The sequence below is a fragment of the Anolis sagrei genome, chromosome 6 (assembly GCF_037176765.1).
Source record: "Anolis sagrei isolate rAnoSag1 chromosome 6, rAnoSag1.mat, whole genome shotgun sequence".
In the NCBI taxonomy this organism is placed as follows: Eukaryota; Metazoa; Chordata; class Lepidosauria; order Squamata; family Dactyloidae; genus Anolis; species Anolis sagrei.
The window spans coordinates 62,136,854-62,160,484 of record NC_090026.1 but is presented as its reverse complement, the minus strand read 5'-3'; the positions used below and the strand labels follow the sequence as shown (position 1 = coordinate 62,160,484).

The 23,631-nt window shown below is 42.4% G+C and overlaps 2 protein-coding genes across 3 annotated transcripts in view; both read right to left on the bottom strand.

Moving 5' to 3' along the window:
• Positions 1 to 23,631, bottom strand: part of DDC (dopa decarboxylase) — an 89,390-nt gene that overhangs the window by 20,738 nt on the left and 45,021 nt on the right. For both annotated transcript variants that reach the window (XM_060781516.2, XM_060781517.2), the window contains exons 6-9: positions 23,068 to 23,211; positions 9,884 to 9,950; positions 8,358 to 8,452; positions 1,271 to 1,338 (exon numbers count right to left, since the gene is read on the bottom strand). In XM_060781516.2, the coding sequence (XP_060637499.2) occupies positions 1,271 to 1,338; positions 8,358 to 8,452; positions 9,884 to 9,950; positions 23,068 to 23,211 (374 nt within the window). The remainder of the gene's footprint in view (positions 1 to 1,270; positions 1,339 to 8,357; positions 8,453 to 9,883; positions 9,951 to 23,067; positions 23,212 to 23,631) is intronic.
• Positions 1 to 23,631, bottom strand: part of LOC132778501 (aromatic-L-amino-acid decarboxylase-like) — a 167,920-nt gene that overhangs the window by 99,270 nt on the left and 45,019 nt on the right. The gene's annotated exons all lie outside the window — the stretch shown is intronic.

Genomic DNA, 23,631 nt, shown 5'->3' with positions numbered 1-23,631 from the left:
GTCAGTTTGAAGGTTTTGACTGCAAATAAGTTTTGACCACTGATTAATTTGAAGTATATGAAAGAAGGGACCATCTTTACATAAATCACATAAATCTGCCAAGTCCATTCTTCATTGCTAGATTATTTTAACCATCTTAAATGGTTTTTATCTACTCTACATTGCAAACCAGCACTTTGCTAGCTTTCCTCCCAAATTTGTTACAAGAGTTTAGTTCCATACACATTTTGGGCCCTTTCACATAGGGACAAATCTCAGGAGGAACTGGGATATTTAATCCCAGTTCCTCCCGGGATTCAGTCTGCACAGAACTGAAACCCTGGGCTTTCACTGGGGGGAGGGGGGGTGGCTACAGAGGTGAACTCGGGAGGGCAGCCAACCAGCCCCCATTTACCCCCAAAACATACATGAGAGGCCTGGTTACATGCTCTGCCCCCCCTCCCGGCGTAAGTTCCTGGTGCATCAACGTGATGTGTCAGGAGGTTGGGGGGCAAATGAGGGATTCCTCCCCCCCCCCCAACCTCCCAGCACATCGTTTTGATATACCAGAAGAGTTTGAGCATATAGCCAGGCCACTCAGGAACGTTTTGAGGGTAAAAGGGGGCTGGGAGGGAAGGATGAGGATGCCTTCTCACTCCTTCAAGCTCTTGGAGTCCAAAGAACCAGGATTTGTGTAGTCCTGAGAGTCAATCCCCCCAAGGCAGGCATGTAGCCGGGCTGAAGCCCCCAAAGCCCCCCCCCCCCAATTCTCATGATGGTCTGTGAAAAGACCTTACTGGTACATTATTTAAACTGTTGTGTTTATTCATATCATGATCTGATTACCATGCTCAATATATCTCATATGCATGGGGGTATTTGGGGTAATGATACAAAAGGTTTGCTAGGGTAGACCCTCTTTCACTCAGACTCAGCCCCCCCCCCCCCATCAAAATCCTGGCTACGGGCCTGCCCCAAGGCAAACAAATGGAAAGATCCAGACCTTACATTAAGATCTGGATCTTTCTAGGTGTTTGATTAATCTGGAGTAAACTGGGAAATCCAAATTTACTCCAGTTTAGTTTGGGTTTACCTGAGGCATCATTTGGTCCAGCAAATGACAGGTGACAGATCTGGCATTTTGAGTCTGTCTAGAAGTTTCCAGTATCAACCAAGTTCTCAATTCTCATTCTGTTTTCTAAGCATTTTCTTAAAAAAAATTCAAAAGTGTCCTTAGAAAGACATAGTATAATAACTTCATTAACACACCTCCATTCTTACATTTACTTACCACATAGCAGAACAATCGAAGTTCACTAAGAGCCATTTGTGGGGATTGAAGTTAAATGAATCTGCGAACTGAAAGGAAAAACAAACAACTGGGAACCTATGTATAAAGAAAATTAACAATCATAACAACAATCTAGCATAAAATATGACAATTATTGGAGAATTCAGAGAAATCAGGAGGAAATGTGAAGTTTCATTCACAAAAGATTTTTAACAAAATCTGTGTCATTCAGCCTGAATGCTTTTCTTTTTTTGGTCTGGCAGGTTTAGTCAAGTCCTTATATTTTGGTATGATTTTAAAAACAGGATTGTCTTCAGCATTTACCAACTTGTTTATTACATCATCGTATTCATTGACAAGAATTATCAAGGCTGTCCTAAAAATATGAAAGTTTTGCAGGCACCTCAAAGACTTACAGAGGGGTCCTCAAATAAGGCCTGACTTTGTCATCAGTCAAAAGCAGGGCCACACTTCCCATTGAAATACTGGTAAGTTTATGTTGGACAAAATTGTTCTTTGTTTTAAATATTGTATTGTTCTTACATTTATGTATTTCACTACAAATAATATGTAGTGCAGTGTGCACAGGAATTTTTCAATTTTTTTCAAATGGCAGTTCCGCCCCCAATAGTCCGAGGGACTGTGAACTGACCCTATGCTTGGAAAGTTTGAGGAACAGTGGACTAACAAGTCTGAAGTGGGAACTAGAGGCCTTCTGGCCATCTAGTGGTCAACTTCTAGAACATTTTGTGGCATTAGAAATGGAAGACCTGGAAAAGACTCTAGATGCAGCAAGACCAACCACCTGCTCCCTTGATCCTTGCCCTTCCCGGTTGGTTAAGGAGTGCTGGGAGGGACTGCGAGATCCCTTAAGGAGCATCATCAACAGTTCCTTGGAACAAGTAATTTTTCCAGATTGCCTTAAAGAAGCAGTGGTCCACCCTCTCTTGAAAAAACCAAGGCTAGACGCCGCCATACCTAGTAACTATCACCCAGTTTCAAACCTTCCATTTTTGGGCAAGGTGATTGAACGGACAGTGGCGGGGCAGCTACAGCAATTCTTAGATGAGACTGAGGGTTTGGACCCCTTTCAATCAAGCTTTTGTTCAGGTCATGGGACAGAGACTGTCTTGGTAGCTATTACTGACAAAATTCATCGTCAGTTAGACCGAGGCGAATCAGCACTATTACTCTTGGACCTCACAGCTGCATTTGACACCGTGGACCATGACTTGCTGATTCATCTATTGGCTCTGTCTGGTATACGAGGTTTAGCCCTGAAATGGTTCAATTCATTCCTCCGGGACCGGAGACAGAGGGTGGAGTGGTTAGGTCAAAGCTCTGAGAGCTCCTGCCTTTGCTGTGGAGTTCCCCAGGGTGCTATCCTCTCACCCCTGTTATTTAACATCTACATCCGGCCACTTGCTGGACTGGTGCGGAGCTTTGGCATAGAGTGCTACCAGTATGCAGATGATACCCAGCTACTCTAGTGTCTCGAACCTGGGACAACCGTGATTCCTGAGAACTTTAGGCTGTGCTTGGAAGCAGTGATGAGTTGGCTGTGAGCGAGCAGACTAAAAGTGAATCCTGCTAAAACTGAGATACTCTGACCTGGCCAGCTGCCAGAATTAATCCAGTCACTGCCTGATTTCAATGGGGAAGCTCTGGTTCCGTCTGCCACTGTTAAAAGCCTTGGGGTTGTGTTGGACTCATCGTTGACGATGGAGGCCCAGATCACTGCCATAAGTAAGAAGGCCTTTTTTCATCTTCGACAGGCAAGGAAATTGGCATCCTACCTTTCGGTAGAAGCATTGGCAACAGTATTCCACGCAACAGTCACCACGAGGTTGGACATTTTATGTTGAATGTTTTTATATTGTGTAAATGCTATTTTAGATTGTAAGTCGCTTGGAGCACCTTGGTGGAGAGCGACTAATTAAGAAATAAAGTGAAGTGATGTGAAGTGAAGTGTGCTTCAGTTGATGAAAACCCATACCAAATTAGATTTTCTAGATTTGGGATTGCTGCAAGATTTGTGTCTATGAGTTTTGCTGCAAAATACTAATATAATTTTCCAACCTCCCTTGAAAATCTTCGAAAATATGAAAATCTTTTAGTTTAATTTTGTTGTCCATGTGTCAAATATCAGCAGTATTTAAATTGTATTTATTTTCTGATGAATTATCCCATCTCACTCTGATGCTGGATGACAACATGTTTTTGAAAATGGGACATGTTGGAAAAACAATGTCTAATATATCACAGAATCTGCCGTTCATATGTAAAGCAGGTTTTTCAAATCCCAGTCGTCGTAGTTGTGACTTCATGTTCTTTGATAAGCACTCCACAACTTCTCCATTTGGCCTGAGCTGCACTCTTCCATAACAAACAGAGCTGCTACTCTCTTTGTCCCTAGCAAACAAGCGTTTTCAGAAAACAAAGGTAGATCCGTACATAACAAATCCATCAGATTATGTGATCTGGTCTAACTATCTGAAACATTGTGCAGATATTTGTAAAAGCACAGTTTCTTCATTTGTGCAGTCCAAATGCGTCAGGGATATATATATATATATATAATATATAGCCACTGACCTATCAATCAGTTGTTGGTGAAGGGTGGGGGAGGGAACAGTCCAAAGAACTACAAGCTAGGAAGTATATCCAGACTTGTTGAACGGTATCTACACCAAAAGATGGTGGTCCACACCGTGAGTGATGATTCATTTCCTTCAGTAGCCAATAAAACCAGCACAGGAAATTACAGCAAGCTTTGTTTGCTGATAAAAATGAGAACATGGATGCTTTGATGGTTAGAGCCTTTATCCTCCTTTTTCTTTATTAGCTCACTGACGTTCTTTTAATATTGACCTTAACCAAACAGCAATATTTTTTCTTTCCCTCGTGACATTGATCTGGCAGCCTGGGAGAAGACTCAGGAAATTGCATTGCCTTTATCTAAGGAGGCGCATGCAAAACAGCTGAGCGCTATGGAGAAGGGGTGGGAGCACAGAGAATGACAAACCATTGGACATATTACATTTGTGCTTCTATATCCTTAAGTGTGGGAAGCATGTACTTCTCAATATGGATTTTAAGAATAAATGCACATTGGACACATTAAAAGTAGTCTCTAAATGAATATGCTTGTTTCAGATAACTACATGACAATATCAACATGTGGTTGATGAATGAAAATAAGCTAATCTCTGCCATTTGGTTATGATGTCTTTGTGCTTTTTTTTTCTTTCCTTTTCTCTGACCGGACTGTTTTATTATTATTATTATTATTATTATTATTATTATTATTATTATTAACTTTATTTGTACCCCGCGAGCATCTCCCGAAGGACTCGATGCGGCTTACACAGGCCGAAGCCACAACACAATACAATAGAAGTTTTACAGAGAGATCTAGCATTAGATCATAGAAAGATCATTGGAGTTTTCATTACTCTGGTGCCAATCCGCTTCCTGACAATAGTAATAGTAGCAACAAGGTTGGGGAAAGTATAGAAAACAAAAATTCAAGGAAATGATGGGGAGGTAAAACCATGCCAAGCTATTCTATCCTCCCCTCTGCTGTAGCAGCAGACAGGAGAGATAATATCAAGAGTGATCCTTTCTGGAGGCAGAAAAGTATGGCTGGAAAGAAGTGACAAGTGGAGTGCCGCAGGGTTCCGTCCTGGGCCCGGTCCTGTTCAACATCTTTATTAATGACTTAGATGAAGGGTTAGAAGGTATGATCATCAAGTTTGCAGATGACACCAAATTGGGAGGGATAGCCAATACTCCAAAGGACAGGAGCATAATCCAAAATGATCTTGACAGATTAGAGAGATGATTGGCCAAAACTAACAAAATGAAGTTCAACAGTGACAAATGCAAGATACTCCACTTTGGCAGAAAAAACGAAATGCAAAGATACAAAATGGGGGACGCCTCGCTTGAGAGCAGTACGTGTGAAAAAGATCTTGGAGTCCTCGTGGACAACAAGTTAAACATGAGTCAACAATGTGATGTGGTGGCAAAAAAAGCCAATGGGATTTTGGCCTGCATCAATAGGAGCATAGTGTCTAGATCCAGGGAAGTCATGCTACCCCTCTATTCTGCTTTGGTTAGACCACACCTGGAATATTGTGTCCAATTCTGGGCACCACAATTCAAGAGAGATATTGACAAGCTGGAATGTGTCCAGAGGAGGGTGACTAAAATGATCAAGGGTCTGGAGAACAAGCCCTGTGAAGAGCGGCTTAAGGAGCTGGGCATGTTTAGCCTGAAGAAGAGAAGGCTGAGAGGAGATATGATAGCCATGTATAAATATGTGAGAGGAAGCCACAGGGAGGAGGGAGCAAGCTTGTTTTCTGCTTCCTTGGAGACTAGGACGCGAAACAATGGCTTCAAACTACAAGAAAGGAGATTCCATCTGAACATGAGGAAGAACTTCCTGACTGTGAGAGCCGTTCAGCAGTGGAACTCTCTGCCCCGGAGTGTGGTGGAGGCTCCTTCTTTGGAAGCTTTTAAACAGAGGCTGGATGGCCATCTGTCAGGGGTGATTTGAATGTAATATTCCTGCTTCTTGGCAGGAGGTTGGACTGGATGGCCCATGAGGTCTCTTCCAACTCTTTGATTCTATGATTCTATGATTTCCGCTGAGACTCTGGTGTGGAGTTGTGTCCAAAGGCAACCAGAGAGAGGATAAAGGTGTTGACTTTGCCGAGAGAGGATAAAGGTGTTGACTTTATACATCTCCAAATGCAGGCAAACAAAGAAACATGCTTCTACATACGTTAACATCATCACTACATCACCTTAAGCATCGTAGAAATATCAAATTCTATCTTTCAACATGCAAGAGGCATGTCTCTATATTTTTTCTAAAACAGCTGACATCCATCAGGGGCCTACTTTTTACCTGTCGGGGGAGGGAGAGAAAACTCCTTACTTTTAGAAGTAAGAAGGTATGGCCTGTGCTAAGCTATACCAGGTCTCTCTGGAATGTATAGATAACAAGTTCCCCTTCTCCTCCCCCTTTCAATACAGATCTCTTTCAACATCCTTTCGTCCTGTCAGCTTGGCTTCGTAATACAGAGAGAACCTATTTTTTTTTTTACATTTCAGTCTTGTAATGTACATACAATCTATCTATATATATAAAAAAATGCTCTGTGCATAATGAGTACCTTAAAAACAAAAGAACTAATGAAGAAAATCACACTAAATTTGGCAACAAAATGTCTCACAACACAAGGAGTGACCATCACTCAAAAATTTATGATTTTGTCATTTAGGAGTTGTAGTTTCTGGGATTTATAGTTCACCTCCAATCAAAGAGCATTCTGAACTCCATCAACGATGGAATTGAACCAAACTTGGCACACAGAACTCCCATGACCAACGGAAAATACTGGAAGTGTTTGGTGGGCATGGACCTTGAGTTTGGGAGTTGTAGTTCACCTACATCCAGAGAGGACTCAAACAATGATGGACTCAAACAATGATGGATCTGGACCAAACTTGGCACAAGCACTCATATGAACACAGATGGAGTTTGGGGGAAATATACCTTGACATTTGGGAGTTATAGTCACTGGGATTCACAGTTCACCTACAATCAAAGTGCATTCTGAACCCCACGAACGACAGAATCAGGGCAAACTTCCCACACAGAACCCCCATTACCAACAGAAAATTCTTAAGGCCATCCAATCCAACTCCCTTCATCTGGGCAAGAAAACGTAATCAAAGTCCTCCTGACAAAGAGCCATCCAGCCATAGAGATAGATAGATAGATAGATAGATAGATAGATAGATAGATAGATAGATAGATAGATGATGAAAAGGTAAAAGTAGTCCCCTGACATTAAGTCCAGTCATGTCTGACTCTGGGGTGTGGTGCTCATCTCCATTTCTAAGCCGAAGAGCCAGCGTTGTCCGTAGACACCTCCAAGGTCATGTGGCTGGCATGACTGGATGGAGCGCCGATGATAGATAGATAGATAGATAGATAGATAGATATAATTCACACACACACAGATATAGTATCATAGATTTGAAAGGGACCCTTAAAGAAGGACAATGATATGTTGCATGTTCCAGGGTGGGCAAACCAGACACTCTTCACATCAACACTGACAAAGAAACAGCAAGAAATGCTGTTTACCCAGAAGCATAAAGAAATTATATATATTAGAAACCAACACTTTCTCATTACTTTATTTTCCAGATCAACATACTGGGCCACAGCAATGCGTTGCAGGGGACAGCTAGTATATATATATAAATGCTCTGTGCATAATGAGTACCTTAAAAACAAAAGAACCAATGAACAAAATCACACTACATTTGGCAACAAAATGTCTCACAACACAAGGAGTAACCATCACTCAAGAAATTATGATTTTGTCATTTGGGAGTTGTAGTTTCTGGGATTTATAGTTCACCTACAATCAAAAGCATTCTGAACTCCATCAACGATGGAATTGAACCAAACTTGGCACACAGCAAACTTCCCACACCGAACCCCCATGACCAACAGAAAATACTTAAGGCCATCCAATTCAACTCCCTTCATCAGGGCAAGAAAATGTTATCAAAGTCCTCCTGACAAAGAACCATCCAGCCATAGATAGATAGATAGATAGATAGATAGATAGATAGATAGATAGATAGATAGATAGATAGATATAGATAGATAGATATGATTCTCACACACACACAGATATAGTATCATAGATTTGAAAGGGACCCTTAAAGAAGGACAATGATATGTTGCATGTTCCAGGGTGGGCAAACCAGACACTCTCCACATCAACACCGACAAAGAAACAGCAAGAAATGCTGTTTACCCAGAAGCATAAAGAAATTACATATATTAGAAACCAACACTTTCTCATTACTTTATTTTCCAGATCAACAGACTGGGCCACAGCAACGCGTGGCAGGGGACAGCTAGTATGTGTATAAATATCTATATTCCCAATATCTCCACATCACTACAAGAAAACCTCCACCTGTACAAAACTGCAAAAACAGAAGTCAACAACTAAAGAATCTTCATTTCTTGATTTTCAGGACTGTTGCTTACCTCCACTCCATTGAGAAGGTAACGGAATTCAGGGCAGATAAATGAGCTCCCAGCATACGCTGCATCAATATGCAGCCAAATATTCTCCTCATTACCTAGAAGGAGAAAAAAAAATAAACCTCACAAGCAAAGTCTTTTAAAAGTACAAAACTCTCTCATACAAAAGCCTCTCATACAAGTCTCTCTCAAGACTCACATATTTCAAGTATAATAAAGTACTCAGCCACACACACCACCACCATTATACAATTCTCCTCATCGACTTGTTGTTTGTTATTCATTAACTGTTCCTTTACAGTGGGTTATTAATAAAGTATTTATTGTAGTGTAGAAGGGATCCAAGAAGTTTCATATACAAGTCCCAAAGTATTCAATGATATGCAGGGCAGTAGCAAGAAAAATTTTTGGGAGGGGTTGAAATTTTGGGGGGGCGGGGTTGAAAATTTTGCGGGGGGGGGGGGGGTTGAAACCTGCCTCCTAGCTCACGCTGAAGCAAAGAGCACAGCAGGGGGCAGAGCAGCCTTCCATAGCCTGCAGCTCCGCCCCTGTCAACCACCTCCAGCAAGTCTGGCCTCCTTAATGAGAGCATTCAACACTCCCCCCCCCCCCCCACTTGGTTGCTTCGCTACATCGGCTATTGCTGTAAGTAATGACAGTGTGAATAAATTTAAAGTGCTGGTTCCAGCCTATAAAGCCCTAAACGGTTCTGGCCCAACTTACCTGTACGAACGTATCTTCCCTTATGAACCATCTAGGACCTTGAGATCGTCCGGAGAGGCTCTGCTCTCAGCCCCGCCTTCGTCACAGGTACGTTTGGCGGGGACTAGAAACAGGGCCTTTTCAGCAGTGGCTCCCCGGCTATGGAACGCCCTCCCCAGAGAGATTAGATCTCCTCCCTCCCTCTTAATGTTTCGGAAGCAACTCAAAACATGGCTGTTTCAGGAAGCATTCACAAACACAGAGTAACAGATACAGATAACTGATATAGGAACGGATAACTGACGATGGAATTGGACAATGCTTGACAATAAGGAGACGCCAATGATGTTGTTTTTATTGCTGTTGTGATTTATGTAATTTTAATGTTTTTAAATTGTATTATGATACTATGTATACTGTTTTGTTGGAAACCGCCTTGAATCGCCGATAGGCTGAGAAAGTTGGTTTACAAATATAGTAAATAATAATAATAATAATAATAATAATAATAATAATAAATTGTCAATATTTGCTTGAGATAGTGCTTGCAGTTCTGGAGGGACTCTTAATTTTTTGCATCTCATAGACTTAGCATGGGGGTTTGCTTAACCCGTTAAAATTCATAAGTAAACCAGGTTTTTTAAAAATCTGAAACATTTCGGGGGGAGGGGGGTTGAACCCCTAACCAACCCCCCCCCCCCCCCTCGCTACAGGCCTGATGATATGACAATTCAATGATGTGACGATCTGGAAAACTGGACAGATGATTATAGCACATACAGCAGCAGATTTTAAAACTTTCTGATAAAACAAACATGCTTACTTACATACTGGACCCAGTTCTAGCAGATTGTCAAAGGAGCAGCACGATGTGGTTCCAAGTGTTGCACAAAACTGCAGAACCCAAAACAAAAATAACGATCTAATTGAGAATCATCAGCTCACAAAGATCATTCCCAACATATTCCTGCCTGGCACCAAGCCAGAAACATGGCAGTCAGAGAGATCAAGTGGAATTTGGGGCAAATACATTTAGTTTAAGTCAGTCCATGTTGCCTCCACACTAAACGTGATTGCAGCTAATATGGATCAGCTTTGCAAAATTAATCATTGTTTCAGAATTCTTGGAATACTAAATTATGGCAATTTCAATGTCTACTGTAAGAATGGAAATCTGTTACCCTTCAGATGTATTTGAATGCCTCATATCATCCCTTATTTATTATTATTTATTTCACAGTTTTGTATACCGAGCTTCTCAACCTCGTTGAGGGACTCAGCCCGGTTTACAGCCATAAAAACATATACATTCATTAAAATATCATATATCACAAATTACAAAACAACTTTAAAAACACTAAATATAAAACTACAGTGGTCAGTCGTCCTAATAAGATGGATCTATATCCACTTCCATCCAGAGTCCTATGGTGTTGTCTCATTCCTCGAAGGCCTTACTCCACAGCCACGTCCAAATGGTAGGATGGATGGGGCGGTTCTGGCCTCCAGAGGGAGAGAGTTCCAGAGTCGTGGGGCCACCACCGAGAAGGCCCTGTCCCTCATCCCCACCAGCCGTGCTTGCGAGGCTGGTGGGACCAAGAGCAGGGCCTCTCTAGATGATCTTAGTAATCTTGATGGTTCGTAGGGGAGAATACGTTCGGAGAGGTAAACAGGGCCGGAGTCGTTTAGGGCTTTATAGGTCAACACCGGCACTTTGAATTGTGCTCGGAAGCTAATTGGCAGCCAGTGGAGCTGGCGTAACAGCGGAGTGGTGTGCTCCCTGTATCCAGCCCCTGTTAGTAATCTGGCTGCCGCGCGTTGGACTTGCTGCAGCTTCCGGGCAGTCTTCAAAGGCAACCCCACGTAGAGAGCGTTGCAGTAATCTAACCTTACCATTGGCCCTGCTATCATCTGAACATAGGGATGGTTTGCCACCTTGATAATGCCAAGCTTATCTTTCTGTCCCTTCCTGGACTGTGTATTCTTGAACTGAGAGAAGAGACAACACTACTTGTGTATCAAGGCCCTTCAACTTCCTACCCACAGCCTCATAATTTTGTGTGATCTCCCAAAGGGTATGCCTTGCAGTGTCATTGGTTCCCTTCCAATTCCAGGACCCCATCACATCTATGACTGGATGGACTAGATGCCCTCTGGGGGTCCCTTCCAATTCTAGGGTTCATGATATTTTGTCTCTTTCATGTAAAAAAGGTTCAGAAAAAGTAGTAGATATCAGTAGTTCTGGAATACCATAACTTGATAGAAATGGACTGTACAATGCGTAAAGCACTATGATAAATACATATATACTCAAGTATAAGCTTAGTTTTTCAGCCCCTTTTTTAGGCTGAAAAAGCTCCCCTCGGTTTATACTCGAGTCGAGATTATTTATTATTTTACTCTGTTATTATATTATGTTATTACCCTTATTATTTTACTCTATTTATTATTATATTACCGGGATTGTGGCGCAGCTGGCTGAGTGTCAGCTGCATTAAGATCACTCTGACCAAAAGGTCATGAGTTCGAAGCCAGCCCGGGTTGGAGTGGGTGTCCAGCCATTGTGTAGCCTGCTGTTGACCTTTGCAACCCGAAAGACAGTTGCATCTGTCAAGTAGGAAAATAAGGTACCACCTTGTGTGGGAGGCTAAATTAACTAATTTATGAGGTCATAAAAAAAAGACTCAGGGGAATGTGGAATGCGGAAGAACTTCATCGGTGTCGCTGGTGGACGATGAAAGCAGCAGCTCCACGGCGGACAGAAAAAAAGTTAAATAGCCTCTGTGTATTGTCTGTATATGTTGTTTGTCAAACTGGCATTGAATGTTTGCCATATATGTGTATACTGTAATCCACCCTGAGTCCCCTGCGGGGTGAGAAGGGCGGAATATAAAAACTGTAAATAAATAAATAAATAAATAAAATATTACAGTTCCCTTATTTTACTGTATTATTATTTTATTACATTTATTATTTTACTCTTATTATTGTTGTATTTATTATTTTACTCTTATTATTATTATTATTATTATTATTATTATTATTATTACAGTTACATTATTTTACTGTATTATTATTATTTTATTACATTTATTATTTTACTCTATTTATTATTATTCTTACATATATTAAACCACTGAGCTGCTGAGCTTGTTGACCAAAAGGTAGCAGGTTCGAATCCAGGGAGCGGGGTGAGCTCCTGCTGTCAGCCCCAGCTTCTGTCAACCTAGCAGTTTGAAAACATGCAAATGTGAGTAGATCAGCGGGAAGGTAATGGCACTCCATGCAGTCATGACCTTGGAGGTGTCTACGAATAGCGCCAGCTCTTCAGCGGATATGAGCACCAACCCCCAGAGTTGGACACGACTAGACTCAATGGCAGGGGAAAACCTTTACCTTTACCTTGAATTAAAAATGGCTGACACCCGTGCTTCACTTAAGATGTATCATAACAGCCATATAATACACATAGATTAGCCAGCAGTCCTAGTCCTTTTAGCTTTACTGATATTACTTTATCATTATTATCATTACATTTTTATTTTATTTTACTCTCTTAATTATTGGAAGGATAGGCAAGCACATTTACATGGAAGAAGGTGAGAATCATGGTTTAATCGGAGTTGGGCAATCTTATCTTAAATTACAGTTTTATGTAAATGTTCTGTCGCGCGCTGGGCTTGAAACAAATTGCTTTTAAAACAGGACGTGCAACTTTAGTCCAACGGGAAGCCAGGGGGCCCGAAGAGAAGCCCTTAGAGATTTTTCCCCATAAACAGTCTTTAGAGGGCTTGAGCTTAAATACAACAAAGTCTTTTATTGATGAACAATCAAACAGAAACTTCATTTGTCTTTAAAGGTTAAACAAATGCTTCCAGGCTTCAAACAACTGGTGGCTTCTAACTGTTTCTTTGCTTTACTTCAAAGGAAAATCCCTTTCTAGCTCCTCCCAGGCTAACTGTGAACCTAAACCTAACTGATGTGGATCCACTACCGGGCTGAACTGTGTCTCAAAACCGAGTGGACCTACCAGTATGCCTGTAGTCATTTAGCTGCAGTTCTTGATGTTTAAACCTGTTATTCCCTCTGAAATTCCTCAGTGCTGTAAGGCTGTTTCCCTGGAACCTTTGGGAATCTTTAGATGCTCTTAAGACTGTTCTCCCCCGGGGAAGTCTTAAGGGTTGAAGCCTTTGTACAGGAGAAGTCTGTACACGTCCTGTACATTGACTTCCTTGCTGAGACTGACTGAAAATGGTTCCCTTCCCTTCTCAGTTGTCCTGAACAGGGGGCGGAACCAAACTTAACGATGATGGACAGGGGGCCTGCCCTATAACTGCAAACTTTAACAGGAAGCCACCCTTCTGCAGAATCCCAAGCCTTGGGCTGCAAGCAAACACTTAATACAAGGCAAATAAAGTGGGAGCTTCTGGTACAGCTGTACCAGCACAGTAAATATCCAAAACCATTTAACCTACTGAGGCCTCAATTAATGTAATTTTATTGTTATCTATTTTTATTTTGCATTTACCACCCTCGACTTATACTGGAGTCAATCTGTTTTCCCATTTTTTGTGGTAAATAAGGTGCCTCGGCTTATATTCGAGTCGGCTTATACTTGAGTATATATGGTACAGTACATTGTCTATCAGAAAACCCTGAAAGCAAGACTCATCTTTATGAAAGGTGCATCCATCATCTTACCCCTCACTTTCTACATGAACACAGAATGACTAAGCATATTATCAGATATGTATCAGGGACATCGGCTCTGATTTCAGTTTCAGCTGAGATGCTGATATCCAAATTAAAGATACAACACCTGGGTGTCAATATCCTATTACTATTAAATGCAGTTATTTACAAACCCCAATAATCCACTCAAATTCTGTGTCATCTGTATTTCATTGTGTTGCATGACTGTTCAGGTGTATAAGTACTACAAAGCTCCTTATATCAATTCCCAAATGCCACTTAAGCTAACAGCACCTGTTGTCCTGGGGCAGGAGAGGAGATCTTCTTATGCTGTCTCAGTCTAATCTAATTTGTAGCCTATATTACAACAGTATAATCAGATTTGGCATGAGGACAGGTTGCCTCTGGCAAATGGAGCTGGCAGCTTAGAAGAGCCTGCAAGCTTGATCCTCTTTCAGATGGTACTATTAAATACAGATTGCTGCGTCCTTTATGGATACAACTGCTTATATCAGTTAATGAATGACTGACCTTTATATTCGTCAGAGATCCATAACTGAGATTTTTTAGACAGCACCCTAGAGGCAAATGGGGGAAAGTGTAACCTTAAATGGGAGGAGGGCACAGATATTATTATTTTTATTATTTGCTTTATTTCTATACCGCATTTTTCAGCCTAATTAGGCGACTCAGTGCGGTTTACACAGTACAGATTATCACAACAATATCCTAAGCGATTAAAACACATCATATACAACAGACAAAATCAACAATCATTATCATATCATAACGCCTCAATAACAGATGAGAATCCGTTCTCATAATCCTTGTACCATTTCCTATGTTCAATTTTACCGTCTTTCTGTGTTCAGTTGCACTGCTTAGCCAAACACTTGTTCGTAGTGCCAGGTCTTAACCTTCCTCCGGAATGCCAGCAACGAAGGGGCCTGTCTGATGTCTACAGGTAAGGCATTCCATAGCCGAGGGGCAACCACCAAGAAGGCCCTGTCCCTCATCCCCGCCAACCGTGCCTGTGACGCAGGCGGGACCGAGAGCAGGGCCTCCCCGGACGATCTTAATGTCCTGGTCGGTTCATAGGTGGAGATGCGTTCGGAGAGGTAAGAAGGGCCAGAACCGTTTAGGGCTTTATAGGCTAACGCCAGCACCTTGAATTGTGCTCGGTAGCAGATTGGCAACCAGTGGAGCTGGCTCAACAGAGGAGTGGTACGCTCCCTGAGTGCCGCTCCCGTTAACAACCTGGCTGCCGAGCACTGGACCATCTAAAGCTTCCGGGCAGTCTTCAAGGGCAACCCCACGTAGATACAGTGAGCCTTGTTATCATTTGGGCCTAAGTTGCAGGAACCACCCCACCCCTCAGACCAACATTTGTGTCTACTCAAGTTTCATTATATACAATGGCGAAATCAACATTTGCTTTTGGGAATTATTTTTTTCCTAGCTATGGATGGTTGAATTATTTATTTAGAAGAAGTTTTCTATACTGGTCTTCTCACCTCCAAGGAGGGACTCAGGCCTGTTCACAGCATGTGTTCATATACAATAATATACAAAAACAACACAGCGCATCATCATTACACCTTAAAATATAAGTACAATAAAAACATCATCATCACATTACACTAGCCAAGTCGTCAATACAGTCACAGTCACAGTTCATCATCCTCCTTCCATGTGAACGAAGGTTATAGATTCAATCCTCAAATGCCACGTTCCAAAGCCAGGTCTTTGTTAGTTTCCTGAAGGTCGGGAGGGAGGGAACAGATCTAATCTCTAGTGGGAGGGAGTTCCAAAGCCGAGGAGCCACCACCGAGAAGGCCCTGTCCCTCGTCCCCGCCAAACGCGATTGCGAAGGTGGTGGGACCGAGAGCAGCCCCCCCCCCAGAAGATCTGTAAGGGGCCCCTTACAAAGAGAGGTCAACCCTCCTGTTTAAGGAGCTCCACTGGCTGCCATTTATTTTCCGAGCCCAATTCAAGGTGCAGGTGCTTACCTACAAAGCCCTGAACGGTTTGGGACCAGCCTACCTGCGTGACCGCATCTCCATCTACGAACCCACATGTTCTCTTCGGTCATCTGGAGAGGCCCTGCTCGTGATCCCACTGGCGTCGCAAGCGCGCTTGGTGGGGACGCGGGACAAGGCCTTTTCCGTGGTGGCCCCCCGACTCTGGAACACCCTCCCCAAAGACCTTAGACAGGCCCCTACATTGGCTGCCTTCAGAAAGAACTTGAAGACCTGGCTTTTCCGATGCGCCTTCCCAGATTAGGAAATCTCCACCACCAAGTCCCATAAGCACTTTATCAGAACCAATGATTGCTGCACATCGCACTTGCCCTGGAAGCCCTATATACACCTCCTGTCACATCAGCACTTTTAATCTTGTACCCATTGTTCTGGCCCGGCCCAGTTTTATTGTGTTTACTGTATTGTGCCTGCTGTTTATTTTGCTTTATTCTGTTTTTAATTGTTTGATTTGCTTAGATTGTATTGTTGTGTTGAGGCCTCGGCCTATGTAAGCCGCATCGAATCCTTCGGGAGATGCTAGCGGGGTACAAATAAAGTTTAATAATAATAATAATAATAACCTTGATGGTTCATAGGGGAGAATCCGTTTGGACAGGTAAACTGGGCCACAGTCGTTTAGGGCTCTGACCTATGTTGACCCTAAGAATGAAAACTCAGGCAAGAGTTTTCTTTATTGTGTCAATCTATCTGCAACTGGGCTTCCTCTTTTTTATGGCTTTCCACTTAAGAATTATTTTCTTGTCATGAGATGTCCAAGGCAATTTAATTTAGAGTTTTATATAATGCAGTTCCAAACTGCAACACCATCTACACTGCCAGGTAATGCTGCGTAGCACTCACATTAGCCTGGGGCAGGCATGTAGCCAGGAGGGGGGGCTCGGGGGGCTTCAGCCCCCCCCCCCCCGAAATTTTTATGGTGGTTCACGAAAAGGCCTTATTGGTGCATTATTTAAACTGTTATGTTTATTCATATCATGAACTGATCACCATACTCAATATATCCCATATGCATGGGGGTATTGGGGTAATGATACAAAAGGTTTGCTAGGCTAGATCCTCTTTCACTCAGACTCAGCCCCCCCCCCGAAACTCAGCCCCCCCCCCCCGAAACCCCCCCTGAAAAAAATTCAGGGCCCCCCCCCCCCCCCCCCCCCGAAACGAAATCCTGGCTACGGGCCTGGCCTGGGGCATCCCACCAACACACCCAGGCTAATACCCATTAGTCTGGGATAAGCCTTTTACTTGGACTTGACCCCAGGTTTAAAAATATTTGCAAAATTGGCAATGGAGATGGGATCCAAGTGGCAGTGTACTCTACCTCATCAGAAAAAGTGCATGGTCAGGGAGTCTATATACCTATTGTGCTACATTCCCAACCTCTTTGGAAGCAGCAAGACCAAACACAGCTTTTCTGCTTTTTCTCTCCTTCCAACTAAACCTTTCATTGGCATTGGTGTGGAAATTTGTTCTCCTGGAACTCTTTAATTGTTAGGAAAGCATGCTGGCTGACCTACATTACCAGCTGCATATAATAATTAACATCATAAGGTTTTCCTTCAACACACACTTGATCCTGCTACGACTTACTGTAACAGAACTCTCTGGAGTGATTGATTGCTAACTACTTCTTGAAATCATTAACACAATTCATTAATTATTTGGTAACAATATTTAGAGATAGTTGGAGGAAATATCGTTTGGAATTCACAATAACACAATATCTATATAAATAAAAATGTAATGTTCGTTTGTGGTATTCACAGAACTCAAAAACCACTGGATGAATTGACACCAAATTTGGACACAAGACACCTAACAACCCAATGTGTGTCCTTCACTAAAAAAACTATTTTGTCATTTGGGAGTTGTAGTTGCTGGGATTTATAGTTCACCTACAATTGAAGAGCATTCTGAACCCTACCAACGATGGAATTGAACCAAACTTGGCACACAGTTCTCCCATGACCAACAGAAAATACTGGAAGGGTTTGGAGGGCAGTGTCCTTTGGTTTTGGAGTTGTAGTTCACCTACATCCAGAGATCACTGTGAACTCAAACAATGATGGATCTGGACTAAACTCTACAAGAATACTCAACATGCCCAAATGTGAACACTGATGGAGTTTGGGGAAAATAGAATCTTAAAATTTGGGAGTTGTAGTTCCTGGGATTTATAGTTCACCTACAATCACAGAGCATTCTGAACCCCACCAACGATAGAACTGGGCCAAACCACCCACACAGAACCCCCATGTGGGCCACAGCAATGTGTGGCAGGGGACGGCTAGTTAATATATTAAAATCCTCTGAATACACAGCTGTTAAACTCCTCCACTGGCTCCTTCATATGGTGTCAGGAAAGGGGAGGTATTCTGGTGCAATTGCAGTTATAAGAAAAGATCAGAGTGCTACTGAAACACTTGTTTCCAAAAGAGAAAGAGGACAAGCCTAACAGCCTGACAAAGCCTGACAAAGGAGCCTTATTGTCAGTTCTGTCCTGTTTAAATACACTAGAAGCAAGAACCAGAATTCTCAGGGTGAGTCAACTCTCCCAAAATAGTCTATTTCTGCATAGTTGATAAAAGTTACCCCAGAAATAAATCAGGATGAGTGTAATTGTATAGACTGTCTTTGACAAGGGTTGGAGCCAAACAGCTACAGGAATTGGTGGGTCATTCACAGGGGCGGCTCAACCATTACGCAAAGTAAGCATTTGCAGTATAGTTGATTTTGGCCAGGGGCGCTCTGGAGGCGCTCTTAGGGGAAAATAGACCTTGACATATGCAAGTTTTAGTTACTGGGATGTATAGTTCACCTAAAATCAAAGAGCATTCTGAACTCCACTAAGGATGGAATGGAACCAAATATGGCACACAGAACTCCCATGACGAACAGAAAATATATATCAGTGATTGGTTGGGGGGGGGGGGGAGCGCCAAAATGCTGTTTGCTTACCATTGAAAATTACCTAGGCCCGCCTCTGGTCATTCAGCAGAGCTTCCTCCTGTCATTTATGAAGGGCCATTTAGGGACTATGAAATATCAGAGAACTTAGGGCAATGAGGAAAGACTCTTAGTTTACCAGCACTCCTTTGAAGATGCCAGCCACAGATGCAGGTGAAACGTCTGGAGACAATGCTGCTAGAACACATCCATACAGCATGGAAACCACACAACACACCAGAGATTCTGGTCATGAAAACCTTCAAGAATACAATAGCCAGTGCGAGAAGGGGATGCAAGAGAGGAGAGAGTGGAAAGGATGAATCGCTCCTTCCCTTCTCCCTCCCTTCTCCAATCAGCTTGTTGCTCTGCATATTGTCACTCCAGGTACCAGGCTCGATAGGGCAAGACAGATGCAGCATAGGAAGCAGCACAGCTGATTACACATGCCCAAAGTCACAGTTTACTTTGGAGTTTTGGGGATGCTCTGGAGTATCCCATAACTTCTGTTAATGTGATCCAAGTCTGCATTAACTCTCATCAGTTTGTGCGTTGTGCAACCACCACGGCACAGATTCACCCCCAGTTAGTAGTAAATGTGCCCTTAATCGATGCACCCATAATGAATGCCTAAAATCTGAATGAAATAGGAAAGTTGCTACTCAACAGTTACTACTCAACAGGAAAGTTGCTACTCAACAGGACCCCTGTAGCCTCCCTAAGGAGTTCTAAAATCTGGGAGCAGCCACCGAGCAGGTCCTCCCCTTCATTTCCACCAAATGAGCATAAGAACGTAGTGGGGTAGACAGAAGAACCTCTTCTGAAGACATCAGAGCTCATACAAGGATATCTTCAATAGGCTCATATAGGGATATTTTCAAACAACTGAGTACTGTGTAGTCCAATTCTTGGGTCAAATTTGTGATTACAAGCTGGAGAAGCTGGTAACTCTACTATCACTTCAGCAGTGAATCTCCTCTTGGTTATAGTACGAATTTTGAAGGAGTTTCACATGATCTGCATCAAAAGAGATCAAGCACTCACAATAGCTACCATTTTCAAAGTCAATCCCAGGGCAGATTCACCACTCCATTGACATCAGAGCATCCAGCTGTGCTGTTTGGAAAGAACATTATTATCCATGGTTCAGATATGTGGATGACACCTTCACTATTTGGAGCCATGTAGAAGAAGAACTCAACAGGTTCCTGGAACATCTGAACAGCATCCACCCAAACATCCAGTTCACCATGGAAAAAGAAAATGAAGGAAGACTGCCTTTTCTAGATGTCCTAGTCATCCGTAAACCAGATCAACAATTGGCTCACACCATCTACAGAACCCCCCCACACACACACACACACACACAGATAGATATCTACATAAAAATTCCAACCATCACCCAAGTAAAAAAGAAACACAATTAAAGCCTTGGCAGACCGTGCAAAAAGAATCTGCGAACCCCACCTTCTCCAAGATGAATTGAACCACCTCATCTGGGCTCTACAGGCCAATGGATACTCCACCTCAGACATCAGAAGAGCTGCAAGACCAAGAACAAGCCACGAGAGTAAAGATGAAGATCCACCCAGAGGAAAAGTGTTCTTGCCATACATCAAGGGAACCACTGACCGCATAGTGAAACTGATGAGGAAACACAATATACAAACCACTTACAGACCCACCAAGAAAATCCAACAAATGCTACATTCAGCAAAGGACAAGAGGGATCCTCTCACCTCTGCAGGAGTCTACCGTGTACCATGCAACTGTGGACAAGTCTACATAGGGACCACCAAACGCAGCACCCAGACACGCATCAAGGAACATGAAAGGCACTGCAAACTACTCCAACCAGAGAAATCAGCCATAGCAGAGCACCTGATGAACCAACCTGGACACAGCATATTATTTGAGAACACAGAAGTGCTGGACCACTCACAACTGCCATGTCAGACTACACAGAGAAGCCACTGAAATCCACAAGCATGTGGACAATTTCAACAGAAAGGAAGAAACCATGAAAATGAACAAAATCTGGCTACCAGTATTTAAAAACTCAAAAATTACAACAGCAAAACAACACAGGGGAAACAAACAGGCACATAAAATCACTCTCAACAAAAGATTCCCCCCAGGCACTTCCAAGCCACTGAATGCTAATCAAGGTGATCAGCTGAAACATTCACACCTAGCCCCAGCAGACAAAAGTTCTTTGTCTCACCCTGGTCATTCCACAGATATATAAACCCATTTTCCTACTTCCAACAGACCTCATTACCTCTGAGGATGCTTGCCATAGATGCAGGCGAAACGTCAGGGGAAAAATTGCCTCCAGAACATGGCCATATAGCCCGGAAAAACCTACAACAACCCATTATTATCCATGTTGTTTTCTGATTGTGTTAGTTGGTGTTGCTTAGTCATTTTAAAAATTATAATTTTGCTAATTCAGTGGTTCATTTTTGGTGTGCCAATTAGACACATTTCAAATCATCATTTCCCTCTCCTCCAATAATCCTCAAGTTAATAAGTGTCTAATAAGTCCTGTCTCCTACGTCAGTGAGTCCCTCTTTGTTTGCTGCTTTGCAGGTTGTGGGGTCTTCCCTTTTGTACCATACATTGTTATTCTAGTTGTTACTATTTTTTACTCCCTTTTTGTGTGTGTATATGTGTGTGTGTTCTCTTCTTCTCTTCTCTTTTTTTTTCCAACCACACCACCACAATTTTTATCCTCTCCTTTTTCTTCACTTTATTCTCCTCTCCTCTTCTTACTCTTTATATCTCCTACTTGCTTCCCTTTTCGGATCCTTCACGAGCTCTTATGTCCCCTTCTCTCTTATCTTCTTCTCTGCCCTTTCACCCTTCCTTTACCCTTTTCCACTCTTATTTTCTTATCTTGCCTTTCCTCTACGTTACAGATCTTGTTCCTAACTCTCAAGAACACATATTAGTCTTAAAAAAGCACTGGGAGCACTAACACAATACTGCCAAGCAGATCAGCTGCAACTTAACTATCAGAAAACCAAAATCATGGCATTTTGCCATAAACCCAAGAGTCACTCCTGGAGCATAGACAGACATAAAATCGAGCTCTCCACTCTTGCAGTAGCGGAAAAGCCCATGGAGACCACATGGCTGAGACTGCACAAAAGAGCTCAACTGCCATTCTAAAATACCTCAAGTCAAGAGGGGGGCACTTCATACCTGCAGCTCTCAAACTATTTGAAGCCAAACCAGTAGCACAACCCCTGTATGGAGCCCAGCTACGACCCTTCTCCCATTTTGAGCCAGAGGTTCAGCACAGCTGGTAAATCGTCAGCAATTATAAGATCTATCAACCAAAAGGTTGCAAGTTTGAATCCCTGCGTTGGCGTGAACTGCCAACTGTCAGCTTAGCTCATTGTTTACCTAAGCAATTCGAAAACAGATTTAGCTGTGATTAGCGAAATTAGGTACCGCTAAAAGCAGGGGAGGTGTTTTACAACGCCATAAAGAAAGAAGATCAGAAAATGCTGGGTGACCCAAAGGAAGGAGGAAGTCCTGACCGCTCTTTGTCATAGAGGATAGAGCACTCCCTGGACTCGAGCCCAACCTTCCATGGTGCCTCCTGTTCTGTTCCGTCTGTCTGTGTATTGTCTATACAAAGCGGTATTGAATGCTTGCCATGTATGTGTACTGTGATCCGCGCTGAGTCCCCTTCGGGGTGAGACGGGCGGAATATAAATAAAGTGTTGTTGTTGTTGTTGTTGTTGTTGTTGTTGTTGTTGTTATTTTGCCCCCTTGAGCTTGCACAATCTAAGATTGGCCTTGATTTGTTTGTGAGTCTATTCAGAAACTTGTTTTTCTTTCCTTTTCCTTTCTTGCTCTTCCTTTCTTGCTATATTTGAAATCAGAAATGCATGTTAAGCACTAGAGAAAGAAAAAAACTGCCCATATCATGATTCACCCTTTCCTACGGACAATTCCTTCCACTCAGCTTCAGTTCTGCAATTTTTTTCTGCACTGTAAAATACCTTTAAAATGTTTTTTGTTTAGATGGAAGCACATTTTAAATAGATTTTCTGTGGTGCTAATAAAACAGAAAAAAATAAACATTCATCTGAAGTATGGCTCTATCTGGAACCGTCATAAAATTGCATGAACAATGTAAAATGATTGATTACACATTAAAAATAGGGGGGGGGGGGGTATGTTGTGGCCTGAAATCATATTTCTGTTAAAGGCACAGAGCAGGAAGTTAGTTCAACACTTTAAAATTTTAGTTGAATTTTTATTAACAATTTTAACTGAGCATTATAATAATTAAAAATGACAGGGAAACCAGCACTTACAAAGAATGGGATGAGTCCAGTAGCTTTATCATTGTCTATAGCTTTCCTTAGAGCAGATCCACGTACAGCAAACTTCTCATCTGTGGGTATCTGTTTAATTTTCACTCCAGCAATCAAACTATCTTTTTCAACGGAGCAATGAGCCTGCAAATAAAATGGGACATCTTTTATCCTAAATGTCACTTTTTCTTACAAAATTTCCACCAATATTTTACAGTTCTGTGGGACCCAAGAAATAAGTAAATTTTTCTGAAGGAAAGCAAATACACTGTGCATGATCATCATTTGAAGACTGCAAAGTTGAAGTACTTTGGCCACATCATGAGGAGACAGGAAAGCCTAGAGAAGACAATTATGCTGGGGAAAGTGGAAGGTAAAAGGAAGAGGGGCCGACCAAGGGCAAGATGGATGGATGGCATCCTTGAAGTGACTGGACTGACCTTGAAGGAGCTGGGGGTGGTGACGGCTGACAGGGAGATCTGGCATGGGCTGGTCCATGAGGTCACAAAGAGTCGGAGACGACTGAACGACTGAACGAATGAACAACAATATTATGTGGATATT